The sequence below is a fragment of the Kryptolebias marmoratus genome, linkage group LG11 (genome assembly GCF_001649575.2).
Source record: "Kryptolebias marmoratus isolate JLee-2015 linkage group LG11, ASM164957v2, whole genome shotgun sequence".
Taxonomy (NCBI): Eukaryota; Metazoa; Chordata; class Actinopteri; order Cyprinodontiformes; family Rivulidae; genus Kryptolebias; species Kryptolebias marmoratus.
The window spans coordinates 10600889-10613661 of NC_051440.1; the positions used below are offsets into that span (position 1 = coordinate 10600889).

At 43.7% G+C, this 12773-nt stretch overlaps 1 protein-coding gene across 1 annotated transcript; it reads left to right on the top strand.

Annotated features, from left to right (window-relative positions):
* Positions 1-3006: 3006 nt before the first annotated feature.
* Positions 3007-12188, top strand: hal (histidine ammonia-lyase). The gene is made up of 20 exons (XM_017405502.3): positions 3007-3253; positions 3354-3414; positions 3539-3566; positions 3640-3714; positions 3828-3900; positions 3991-4057; positions 4166-4203; positions 4301-4426; positions 5841-5980; positions 6155-6202; positions 6459-6606; positions 6693-6788; positions 7121-7179; positions 8552-8632; positions 8734-8799; positions 8890-9055; positions 9183-9317; positions 11220-11328; positions 11438-11507; positions 11593-12188. Exons 1-20 carry the CDS (start codon positions 3007-3009, stop codon positions 11722-11724), a joined length of 1965 nt encoding a protein of 654 aa, XP_017260991.1. The 3' UTR covers positions 11725-12188.
* The last annotated feature ends 585 nt before the right edge of the window (positions 12189-12773 follow it).

A 12773-nucleotide genomic window follows, 5' to 3' on the forward strand; every position in this document is an offset into this window, starting at 1 on the left:
TTTTACACACACACAAATATTTTTACACACACACAAATATTTTTACACACGCACAGGTAATTTGGAACCATTTTCTCTCCATATTTTTCAGCCTTTCGGACCTTTTTTCGTGGGAAAATGCCTTCATGTGCACGACTAAAGGCAAGAAAAAAATAAACGAAAGTGATGGACAGCAAAGTCCCGAAGAGAAGCAGGAGTACAGGGGTTTTAAAACCGGTGAAAAAAGTGTATAAAACTAAAATCATCCTCTATCACATTATAACACTTTTGTTACAAAACTAGAATTTTTGTGTGAAACAGGCTATATAACCATTCATGTCAAAATGTCCAGCTCCATTGGGATGAAGGTGTTGTTTATTTTATCTTTAATAACTTTTATACTTTTCAAACTATTTCACTTTATTTAAAATAAAAACTCCAACAGAAATACTTTGAGACGTCTTCATTTCAACCAAAACATTGTTCCTTTAAAAATCTACTTTTGGAAACCTCGATTTTGTCTTCTTCTGCTACATTTAGCTTTTAGCTACCATTCTGCTTTAAGCAAAGACTTTAAGCTACAGTTTTACAGCTTTTAGCTACCATTCTGTTTTTAGCTGCAATCTACAGTTTTATCACTTTTAGCTACAATTGTCCTTTTTTAGCTACAGTTTTGTTTCTTTTTGCTTTTAGCTACCGTTCTGCTACTTTTAGCTGTAAGTTATGGTTTTATAGCTTTTAGTCTCAGCTGTGCTATTTTTTTAGCTTTTAGCCACTATTCTGCTTTTTATAGATGTAAGCTACAGTTTTATCACTTTTAGCAGCTTTTAGCTACCATTCTGCTATTGTTAGCTACATTTTTGTTTCTTTTAGCAATCATTCTGCTAGTTTTAGGTTTTAGCTACAGTTCTGCTATTTTTAGCTACAGTTTTACTACTTTTAGCTACCATTAGCTTTTAGCTGTTTATAATATCTGAGTGGAGATGTTTGTGAGGTGAACTTTGTTTTGTTGTTGTTTACTTTGTGTGGCTGGATAAATGTCAGAAAAATATTACTTTTAAGGCATAAAACTTAGTTATACGTTTTAAAGAGCAGTCAGTAGTTTTTTAGGATTTAAATGTATTTTTGGTCATAAACTTTTAAAGATTAGACCTTAAGTTGTTTGGAACAAACCTGTTGTTATTCTTGGCGTCACACAAGTGTAGCCGCTTTAAACAGACAAATAACAAAGATGCAGCAATATACACACCACAGTTCTGACTTTTGAAACCTGTAACATCACATTTTGGTGCTAAAGGGCCTACAATTCTTGACTGTTGTAACATAAATTGAGTTAAAAAGCATTTCTTTAGGCTCACGTTAAATGTAAGCTGCTCTGCCACATATGGAGCGATAACCCTATAAACGACACGCTGCAGGTTCACTCTGTGGACGACCACCAGCGTGTGGCTCTATGAAGCTGGAGCGGATTTTGTTTTCCAGAAATCAGACAAAGACCGCTCTGACAGGGACGTGCTGAATGGATGTGTAGCTGCTCGAGGCAAAAGACAGAAAACTACAACCTGTCAGGATCGGTGGTGGCAATAGAGGCGAACCCAGAGAGCAGACTTATCTTAAAAACTAATTTATTAAATAAAGATGAACAAAAACAAAGAGGCTGATGTGGCAGCAAAAACTAGAACTAAATACAGAATGTAAAAACAGGCAGCACATGGAGCAATGAAACATGAACGAAGGATTACTAGCACAGAACAAAGAACAATGATCCAGCAGAGTAGTGGAGAAAGTGACCGGGTTTTAAGCACAGAGGATAATGAGGTAAATGGGCACAGGTGAGTGATCATAATTACTGGCAGGTGGAGATGGGCGTGGCAGGTAAACAGATGACAAACTGGGAAGAAGTAGATGATACATAAACACAGACACAGGGACAAAGACAGAACCAAAATCAGGCCAACACAGACAACCAAAAACAAAACATGAATAACTCAAACTTGAAAAGAACACAAAGACAGACTGCAAAAACCCAAAACCCGACAAAACCCCTTCCAGCCATGCTGAGGGAAGGATTTGTTGTTCTGCGGTGATGTTTGTCCCGGGAATATTTCTGTGAGCCGCAATCATGGGAGACTTGGTCATTTCTACAACTGTCACATATTAGTTATTATGTCTGCAGCCGAAAGGCAACAAACAGGTGAAAACGTGTTTGTTTCGAGCTCGAATTTGGTGTGGTAGTAGCTCAGAGTCATCCCCAACACACACTCTAAAAGCTACAAGATTCAGGTACAAAGCTGTGCCTTTAACAGGAATCAACTCTGTCTGTCTGTTAGCAAAATATCTCATGAACCAGTGGGCAGGACAGAATCACTGGCTGATCAGTACAAATCAAGATGGCTGCTGTTTTAGTTACTGAACATATTTTCTCAACCAACAGGAAAAGGTAAATATTATGTGTATGTTTTAGAGATGACTTTAAGCTACTACCACACCAAATCTGAGCTCCGTGTTTGAGTTACAGCCCTTTCAGTGTTTTCCAATCTCGATTGGCTGTGGCGGCCATCTTGAATCAGAATGACTCCAAACGGTAATTAGTTGCAGATGTGGATCATTACTTCCTGGAGGAAGTTTCAGATGTTTTGCTAACAGATTGTCAAACAGAGCCACGTAAATACACGATCGCCCGCTCTTGGTGTCACCATACAGCCGGGGTTCCCAGTTTTTTTTTTTTTTCCCCTTTTAGGATTCAAGGTTTTTATTGTGTTTTTGTTCTGAGTATCACGTGCGCACAGCTGGTCGATGAGTCCAAAAATCTGTGTGAACGACCTGTGTGTGTGTGGAGGGAGGGGGTGGTGGTAGTGGAGGGTCACTGATCTCTCTTTAGAGGTGTGGAGCCCACCCACGCCCCCACCCCGACCCACCCAGCCTCGCCTGATTGGACGCCGGACGGCGCGCCAGGGGAGGTTGTACCCGTGCGCGCGGAGCTCCGTGCGCTCAGTGCGCCCCGCCGCTCCGCTCCGCGCGCAGAACATGCCCCGCTTCACCGTCCACATCCGAGACGAGTGGCTGGCGGTGCCCTGCCGGGACACGTCCAGCACCGTCAGCTGGCTCGGCCAGGAAGCGCTGAAGCGCTACGTCAAGAACAAACCGGACAACGGCGGCATCGGCTCCGTGAAGGAGACGCGCTTCATCGTGCGCAGGTGCCAGGGGCTGGGCTTGCTGGACGCCGACGACACCATCGAGGACGTGCTGGAGGACAACGACTTTGTCGAGCTCGGTAAGGTCCGTGCGCGTGGAGGCAACCCGGAGACGTCGCGCGTAATTGCGCGTCGTGCGCAAAGATGCGGTGAAATAAACCTGTGCAATTTTCCTTTCAGCCATCGAAGGGGACACCATGTCTCCTGACTTCATCCCCTGTGAGCCCGGAGTGTCTAACCTGTATCCTCACACCTGCACTATCTGTTATAGTAAATCAATCAAACAACAAGAGGGTATCTTCTAATATAGGGAAGCAAAACTAAACTTGGGTGAAATGCGTCCTTAACTAAACTCCATAAAATAGCACAGCTGCATACAAAGAACCTGAAAAAGTAAGTGCATGTTTCTCTTGAATGTTTAAACAAAACCCTTAGGTTTTACTGTGGCTTGTGATTCCTTCTGCAGTACATTAGCCTGGATGGCAACAGCCTGACCTCCACGGATCTGGTTGACTTAGGAAGAGGACTCTACAAGATAAAGGTAATGATCAACACATCACCATTAACTTGTTTTCTTTCCTGTTTTGTGCGCCGTGGATTGTCTGTGGTAATATTTGACTTAAAGCGAGCCTTCCGTTTGCCCACACGCTTCAGCTGACTTCTGAGGCAGAGAGGAAGGTTGTGCAATCTCGAGAACTTTTGGACACCATTGTCAAAGAAAACAAAGGTCAGACGAGCATTTAGGAGCCCTGTTCAGTGGCCGTGATCTGCGCGTAGACACCATGTTCTCATTCTGTTCTGTCTGTTGTTCCCGCAGTGGTCTATGGAATCACCACGGGCTTCGGCAAATTCGCCCGAACCGTCATTCCCGTCAGCAAGCTCAAGTAAGGCCCTCGTTTTGTGCGACTTATGTGCGCCCTCGGCGAATGAGAGGTCTGCTAACTGACGCTCGACCCGCTTTTTTTTTGTTTGCTTGTTGGTTTGTTTCACAGGGAGCTCCAGGAAAACTTGGTGCGCTCGCACTCCGCGGGTAAGAAAACTGCCCCTGCCAGGCTCGTGTTGCGCTCTCGGAGCTTTCAATGCCGTTAGGTGTTGTTGTTTGTGTGTTGTTGTTTTTTTAAACGCAGGTTTGGGAAACCCGCTGAGCCCCGAGAGGACGCGCATGCTGCTCGCTCTGAGGATCAACGTTTTGGCCAAAGGACACAGCGGCGTTTCTCTGGAAACCCTTCATGCCATGATACAGGCCTTCAACGGTGAGCTTTCGACTACCCTCCTCAGCTTCAGTTGGCTGATATGAGACAACAGTTTCTTTTCTTTTAATCATCTTTTTGTTGGATAATAGCAACTTGACATTACAATCATATCTCACACAGCATCTACTCTTTTAGTCCTTTCTCAGTTTTTCGCAACAACAAAGAAGATAATAGTACAACTTGACGCAGGAACCAAAGCATTTATGTCATCATACAAAAGAAGGATATGGATCTGAAAGAAAAGGATCCAACCTGGAGGAATCATATGGAGTCTACTTGAATAAGGGATATAAATGTAACCCATTTGCTCCAGATTTCATAGAATCTGTCCTTTTGCATTCTTAAAGGGTATGCCAGTTTTTTCCATTTTAAATATTTCCAGGATAACTTGGAAGGGGTTGGGCTCCTCCGCTGCCTCATAATAACTTTCATACTAGCTGCTAAGAAGGCCTGACGCAGTTTAATATTATATATATCACTTCTTTTTTTTGCCAACTTTGTTACCTGACCCAAGTGTACGTTTAGAAAATTGCATGTTGTTTGAATTTCAAACACTTCATTTAACACGTTGTCGATACCAGCACAGTAGCTGTTTCATCCCAGGAGACGGAGCGATGGTTTGCATCTGTTCAGCTGCATGGCCTCCAGCACTCCCGGTTTGCATCCTTGAACAAGCTCTGATAGGGAGTCTTGAAGTGTCTCGTGATATTTTTCCGACAGTGCTCCCGCCATACCGAAGCGTTAGAGGAGAACCAATGAAAACGACATTCTGTATGTTCTCCCCGGTCTGCTTCGAATATTTCTGTTCCCCAATTCGCGCTCCCATCTTTCTTTCATGCACAACGCATTCTCTTTTTTTGGCCGGAAGCAGCATGTTACACATCCTGGAGACGTTCGTTTACAGTGGAAGTGTAGTAGTCGGTTTCATGTGGTGTTGAGTTTAAGGCCTTGAAGTTCTTATTGAAATAGGTGCACATCTGGAGGAACTTGAAGAACCCCATCCGATCCAAACACATGTCTAGACTGTAGGGTCTGGAAACTCTGCAGTGTATTCTTGTCTGTGAACAAGAAACGTTGTTCATCCATTTTTTATCCATGCTTTGAATCGTTTATCCTGCCTGCTAGGCTGGAATTCAGTGTCCAGCTTACCAGCACACCATCTGAATATTTAACATGTTTTTGATCTTATAGGTTTTTGTTACTTTCTGCCATATTTTTAGTGTGATTTATCCCAGAATTTGAACCTTTCAGTCGGCTTATTAGGCCTTCATCCGCAATTGCAGCCTGGAAGGGGAGGGGGGGATAAATGCATACAGTTTAAATCAGCTCCTGATAAAACTCTGCCAGAGCCGGGAAGCTGAGCTGAGAGTCATGTGACTAACCCCTGTTTTCACCTCACTTTACCCCCCCGCAGCTTCCTGCCTCTCGTTCGTTCCCGAGAAAGGAACGGTGGGTGCCAGCGGAGACCTGGCACCCCTCTCGCACCTGGCTCTGGGGCTGATGGGAGAGGGCAAAATGTGGTCCCCGAAGAGCGGCTGGGCAGATGCCAAATACGTAAGACCGTAGCTTTAAAAACAACAGCTTTCATTTTACCACCTTGTAAGCACACCTCGTAGTGTCCTGGCAAGAACGAAAGGTTCCAGGGTCCAGCAGGAGACCTTGTTTGCTTTTTGATGACCCTTAACTTTGCGCATGCTCTTTTTTTTTTTCCTTTTCGCTACTGCTCAGGTCCTGGAGGCCCATGGACTGAAGCCGATATCACTAAAACCTAAAGAGGTAATGTTGAAATCCACGCTGCTTTGTTTGGTTTCCCCTAACCAGAAACACTTAATAGTAGTTAGTAGGTAGGTAGTTTTTTTAGTTTTGAGAAGTTTTAATCACTGTAAAAGCAGAGATGTAGGAATATAAAGGTGAATGAAGTCTAAATATATAAACTGAAATGCTTCAGGTGTGCCGTAAAGAAAGATGTAGCGCTCATGTTTCATCACTGTACCAACTCTCTAATAAATGGCTTTCAAACTTGCCCCCTTAGGGTCTGGCTCTGATCAACGGGACACAGATGATCACCTCTCTCGGCGCAGAGGCGGTGGAGAGAGCCCAGGCCATCGCCAACCAGGCAGACATCATTGCTGCTCTCACCCTGGAGGTGCTGAAGGGAACCACCAAGGCCTTCGACAGCGGTGAGCGGCAGCAGCAGCGCGAGCGCAAACAGAACCGCTCCGCCCTCGGTTTCGTCACGCCCAGCCGTTTCTGCTCGTTTCTGCAGACATCCACTCGCTGCGCCCTCACCCCGGACAGATAGAAGTTGCCCAACGCTTCCGCTCGCTGCTGGACTCTGATCACCACCCGTCGCAGATCGCAGGTCAGTGAACGAACACAGATAATGAAGAGGACAAATAAAAGAATATATATATATATATATATATATATATATATATTATATGTGCCAGACAGACTTATGTAGAAGTTTGACATGACTTTTTAAAGATATTTTTGCCCCAATCCAAATACATTTTCCTGTTAAATTTCTTCTTCTGCATTTATAACTACATTATGTAAAAAAATGCAGATGGTGTATTTGCCTTTGTGGATTAATAAAATAATAATTTAAAAAAAGTTTCTTGTCACATTATGCTCACACCTAGGGAACCCTGGAACATGTATTATTGTGTTTGATGTTGTTGTGTTTTCTAGAGAGCCACAGGTTCTGTGACAGAGTCCAGGATGCTTACACCATGCGGTGCTGCCCTCAGGTAACCCCAGCACGATTCACTTATCGCCCACCAACCAAGGCAAAGGCGGAGCGACGCTGTTTTCGCCCGTGCCTGTGTGTGTTTTTGTTAATGTGTCTGTTGCCAAGATACGTCACGAACAACTGAACGGATTTTACTGAAACTCTCAGTAACTAATCATCAGATGTACGTCTACAGCTTATTAGCCTCTGGAGTCAAACTGACCTTAAAAGCACAAAAATGTCTATAAGTCAGTCAGTTTTACAGACATTGACCTGAAATTTGGTGTCAGAGTAGCTGAGAGTAATTCCAAACACATATTTTGAGCGTGAGAACCGAGTCACACCGAAAGTCGTCTCAGGGCTCTGTATAAAAACATTCACATATTTTATAAAAGCCTATTAGTAAAGGTTTTCTATCTAAGGAAGCCAGCAGATTGCGTTGAATCTTCACTTCATCGCAGTCTCCCATCCTGAGCAGCATGTTGGCGACGGCAGAAAATAAAAACTCCCTTTTAACAGAAAGAAACCTCCAGCAGAACCAGAACCAGGCTCAGGATGGGCGGCCGTCTGCTTCGACCGGCTGGGGTTAGAGAGGACAGGAAAGAGACACAGACAAACACAGAATGACGGGTCCAGGTGGACTTTCTTTTTGAAAACAAAGTGAAACACATGTTATTGATATAGATAATTACAAATACAAAGATGGAGAGTAGAGCAAGTAAAGACTGCAGCAGAGTGAGAAAATGTGGACAATTTGTCCTCTAGCAGACTGACCCTATAGCAGGGATAGCTCCAAGCCAACCCTAACTTATGCCTTTAAGTATTTTGACTCAACTCTGTCCGTCTGTCAGCAAAATATCTCATAAACCACGGGATGAAAAAAATAAAATTAACCCTCCCGTGGCCTTCGGGAGGGCTTCTCTACCTCCCTCTACTCCTCTCTCTTCTGAGGGCTTCAGGAGGGTTAAAGACTTAGTAGCAGGATGAACTAGACCAGGTGGAAAATGACCTAAGTAAACACAGTAAAGCTAGCAGCATTATTTCTGTTTTCACTCAGCCATAAAGCATGTGTAATGATAATTTTATCAGCTGTGCAAGTCCACAAGAAACCACCAGGCCCTCCTGCAGAAAAAAACACATGTACGCCAGACTTTTGCGACTTTGTGGACTAATTACAACTACTATATATGCGTCATGATAAACGTTTTCAAAGAGGTGTAGAAACACAATCATGTAAGCATCAGTACGGTCTAAATCGGTCTGCAGATGCTGAAACCACCAACCAGTTTGTAAACTATAAAGCGTCACAGTTTCCCCAGCAGAAAAAAAATGCTGTGAATAAACATTAAATAACAGAGCTGTCTCTGAGTGTTATACTCTCTTGTACGCAGGTTCATGGAATTGCAAACGACACCATAAAATTCGTCCAGAACATCATCAACACAGAGATCAACAGTGCCACCGACAACCCCGTATCCTTCACTGTCGTGGAAACGAAATCTGTAGCACAAGTCTGGGTTTCTTTGAGCTGACGTCAGAATTCAAGGTTGCTTCGCTTTAACCGCGGTGAAAGATGGTGTTCGCAGAACGAGGCGAGACCATCTCAGGTGGGAATTTCCACGGTGAATACCCATCAAAGGTTTGTGAGCGATAAACTTTTTTTTTTTTTTTTTTTTCACTATTTGTTGCGGACTTCATTGTCGTATTAATGCCGAGCTGTCTCTCTAAGGCTCTGGACTTTTTAGCCATCGCCGTCCACGAGCTGGCCTCCATCAGTGAGAGGAGGATCGAGAGGCTGTGCAACCCCTCCCTGAGCGAGCTGCCTGCCTTCCTCGTCAACGAGGGCGGCCTCAACTCGGGCTTCATGATCGCCCACTGCACGGCCGCTTCTTTAGGTAGGCGCGGGGGCTGAGGGCGTGTGATAAAAGCTACAGATTCATGCTGGATGAAAGCGGTCTGCTTTGCAGATTAGTACCTGTGTTTTGATGCTGTCAAGGTAAAAATGGGCTTTCATCTCTTCAGTTTCAGAAAATAAAGTTTTGTGTCACCCTTCCTCCGTGGACTCCCTGTCCACCAGTGCTGCCACGGAGGACCACGTGTCTATGGGAGGCTGGGCGGCCCGGAAAGCCTTGAGGGTTATAGAGCACGTGGAGCAAGGTGAGGCATTCAAAGCACAAGTTTTTACTTTTTTTTCTAGCAAAGGGGGTAAAGATGTTAATATCAGTGATTGGATGCTTTGAAAATCTAGTGCAAATTGGCAGAATTAGTAACAAAATAATGACATTATAATCCTTTCCACGGTTAATTTGAACAGAGTGTAACCCTTTTTTAGCATTAGTTGGTTTGAAAACATCTAATAAGTGAAAGTAAGCTCTAACCATACAGTAAGAAAGCTTCAAGAGGCAGAGAGCCTCCATTTTAGGATGTTTTAGACTGCATTGTTAGTCTTTCGGATGATCTGATCCTGTAGACCAGGATTGGGCAACCCTGGTCCTGGAGGGCCACTATCCTGCATGTTTTACTTGTTTCTCTGCTCCAACACACCTGATTCAGAGGTTAAATCACCTCTTCATGTTCTGCAGAAGCCTGTTAATCACCCATTGGTTCAAATCAGGTGTGTTGGAGCAGAGAAACAAGGAAAACATGCAGGGTGGTGGCACATGAGGACCAGGGTTGCCCACCCCTGCTGTAGACCTAATCAAGCAGAAAACCTCTAACGGGCGCTGAAAGCAACCAGGATGGAGATGAGCAACTTTAGGTCTGAAGCCATGATCCTCAACCAGGTGGTTTGTCACCTTTGGGTTGGGGGGCAGCCACCTCCCTAAATGGAGGAGTTCAAGTATGTTGGGGTCTTGTTCACAGTTGGTGGTAGCATGGAGGGGGCAGACTGATGGACCTGATTCAGTGGTTGACTTACACCTTCAGCAGGTCTCCAAGTTCTGCGGAAGCCTCTTAGTCACCCATTCATTCAAATCAGGTGTTCTGAAGCAGAGAAACAACAAAAACATGCAGGACAGTGGCCCTCCGGGACCAATGCGTGGACTCCTCTGCTCCACACAGACAAAACTATTTGGCCACATCTGACTATCCCACCGACGGATGTTTTGCAGCTCTTTTTGGAAGGCGGCCCACAGCATTTTTTTTGTGAATTTACACCCATTCGTTCTCTTAAACATTCATGAGATCAGGTACTGGATTTGGACCGTAAGGTCTGTCTCACAGCTTCCATTCCTTTTCATCCCGAAGCGGCTCAATTGGGGGGGTTGAGGTCAGGGCTTCGTGTGGGTCAGTCAAGTTCTTCCAAACCTGAACTCTTAAAACCACGTCTATATAGTCCTTGCTTCGTGCTGATTTGGGGGCACAGTCGTGTCGGAATAGAAAAGGGACCTTCACCGAAGTGTCGCCGCAAAGTTGGACGCATTATGTTGTCCAAAGTGTCTTTGGACAGCATTAAGACTGTCCATCACCGGAGATGAGGGGCCTTGCCCAAACCCTGACTGAAACACCTAACCTAAACTTAGTTAGCCATCAGTAAATGGATGATGGGAAGTCAATTTTTAAAGCATGAAACGTTAGTTTCTCAGGTTCAAACCAGCTGGCTTCTGATGTTTTTGCAACCAAATGTGAAAAAGTAACAATGGTTAAAGTTTTACCTGGACATCATGCAACGGTTAAGAACTGCGCCAGCAAATATTCTCATGTTTGTTAATCTGGAGTCAGTAAGTAAATCCAGAAAGCTGTAGGTTTAAATATATACGTTATTTTATATTTTTCTTAAAGGACACAGACTTAAACTGGTTAAAACAAAGTTTCTTTATTTAATAATCCGTTTTTAGCCCTGCTGGCTCAGACACAATCTATTCTAAGGTGTTAAGTAAGAATTATACAGCTGTGACCTGGCAGTAAATATAGATTTGTTATTTAATTTCTTAAATAAAGTGACACCAGATGTTGGTTTTATTCGATGGTGCACATATTTATTGCTAAAAAGAAGATTTAAGTGGCCTAATATGGAGGGGATCTAGTTTCTTAAACTGAGGAGATGGTTTCTGTGTTCAGTTCTTGCCATAGAGCTGCTGGTGGCCTGTCAGGGTATCGAGTTCCTCCGCCCACTTCGTACCACCACCCCGCTGGAGAAGGTCTATGAACTTGTGCGCAGCGTGGTCAAGTAAGTCAAACAGACGAGGCCAAGGTACGCCGCTTTCAGCCCACTGGAACGATGCGCAGGATGGTTAATTTTTATCCTCCTTTCCCCTCCCTCGTGCCACTGCGAACAGGCCGTGGATCAAAGACAGATTCATGTCTCCGGACATCGAGGCCGTGCACCGTCTCATCCTCGACCAGAAGGCGAGTCCTGCCACCTTTTCAAATCCGAACATAAGAGCTAAGTGAGATGTTCCTAGCTGGGCTAACCTGCGTTATCACCTCCCAGGTGTGGACCGTGGCCAAGCCTTACATCGACAAGTACCAGACAGAATACATCCCCGAGTCGCGGCCCGTTTCGCCCACCGCCTTCTCCCTGGAGCCTCCATCGTCTCCGAGGAAACGGCTCCGGCACGAGTGAAGATGCAACCTGCTTCCTGTGGTCGCTGTCGCAACAAACACAACAATTTTCACCAAGGGAAAAAAAAACAACCCTTTGATGATTAAAATCGATGTGCAGATGAAATATTATTTTGCCTCTTGCTAATTTTTGGCAATTCAAATTTTTGACTATATCTTTAACAATGAGTCTTACAGCTTAAACAGCATATTTTTAGTAGTAATTATTGCATGTTTGTACACAGACTTATAAAACTCTAATCTACTACAGAAAAGTCTTTAAATTATATTATAGCCACGTCTACAATTAAAAACCATCCGTCTGGTGTAATTCATCTCTGAGAGGAGGTTTAAACACATTCAGCAGTCTCTGAGAAGTGCATAGATGGCTCATTATTTTGGTTTTAAACTCTGGTGTAATTAATTCAAATCTGAAATAATTGTTTCTATGCTTTTATTTTGACAAAATAAAAATTTAAACTCTTATTTCTCTGGTTTACGCGATGGTTTATGCCTTGGGTTTTCCTGATTGTTTAAATCTAACACAATAAATGTTAAATTATAAGTTTACACGGCTGATAAAGTGAATATTTTGATTCCAATATCATTGTTTAGGTCATAAAATCAAATCTCTGGTTCAAGCCAGCAGTCTGAAATGCAAAGAAATGATAATAAATGTGGCCCAGAAAGCAACTACAGCTTAGATTATAAGATTTAAACCAGCAAATGGTTGATGTTTTTATTTAAATAGCACCAAAACATTACTTTGCTTTAATTATCAGTAATAGGAGAAGCAATAAGAGTTGGTTCATAGAGATCTTCTGTTTATACAAGGGTAAGGGAGCAAACCGAAAGTTTCCACCATCCAATTTAGAAATCCGGAGCGTGCAGCAGGCTGTAAACTTTGTGTACGTTCAGTCTGACCCAAGATGATGTGTACTCAGGTCCAAAACACACAACCAAATATAACCTGTCAGCAGCAGAAATAAAGCCTCCATAAAACAGGACCTGAGCAGAGAGCCCACTCTGCCACCCTGAGGTGCTGAAGAGAATAACATGTAAAAAAAATAA

What these genes read in the sequence shown, in the direction of transcription:
- hal (XM_017405502.3), top strand. Translation starts at nt 3,007, where the DNA reads ATGCCCCGCTTCACCGTCCACATCCGAGACGAGTGGCTGGCGGTGCCC. An exon ending in CATGATACAGGCCTTCAACG is followed by an intron (nt 4,427 to 5,840) that starts GTGAGCTTTCGA and finishes ACCCCCCCGCAG; the next exon opens with CTTCCTGCCTCTCGTTCGTT. An exon ending in CTGCACGGCCGCTTCTTTAG is followed by an intron (nt 9,056 to 9,182) that starts GTAGGCGCGGGG and finishes TCATCTCTTCAG; the next exon opens with TTTCAGAAAATAAAGTTTTG.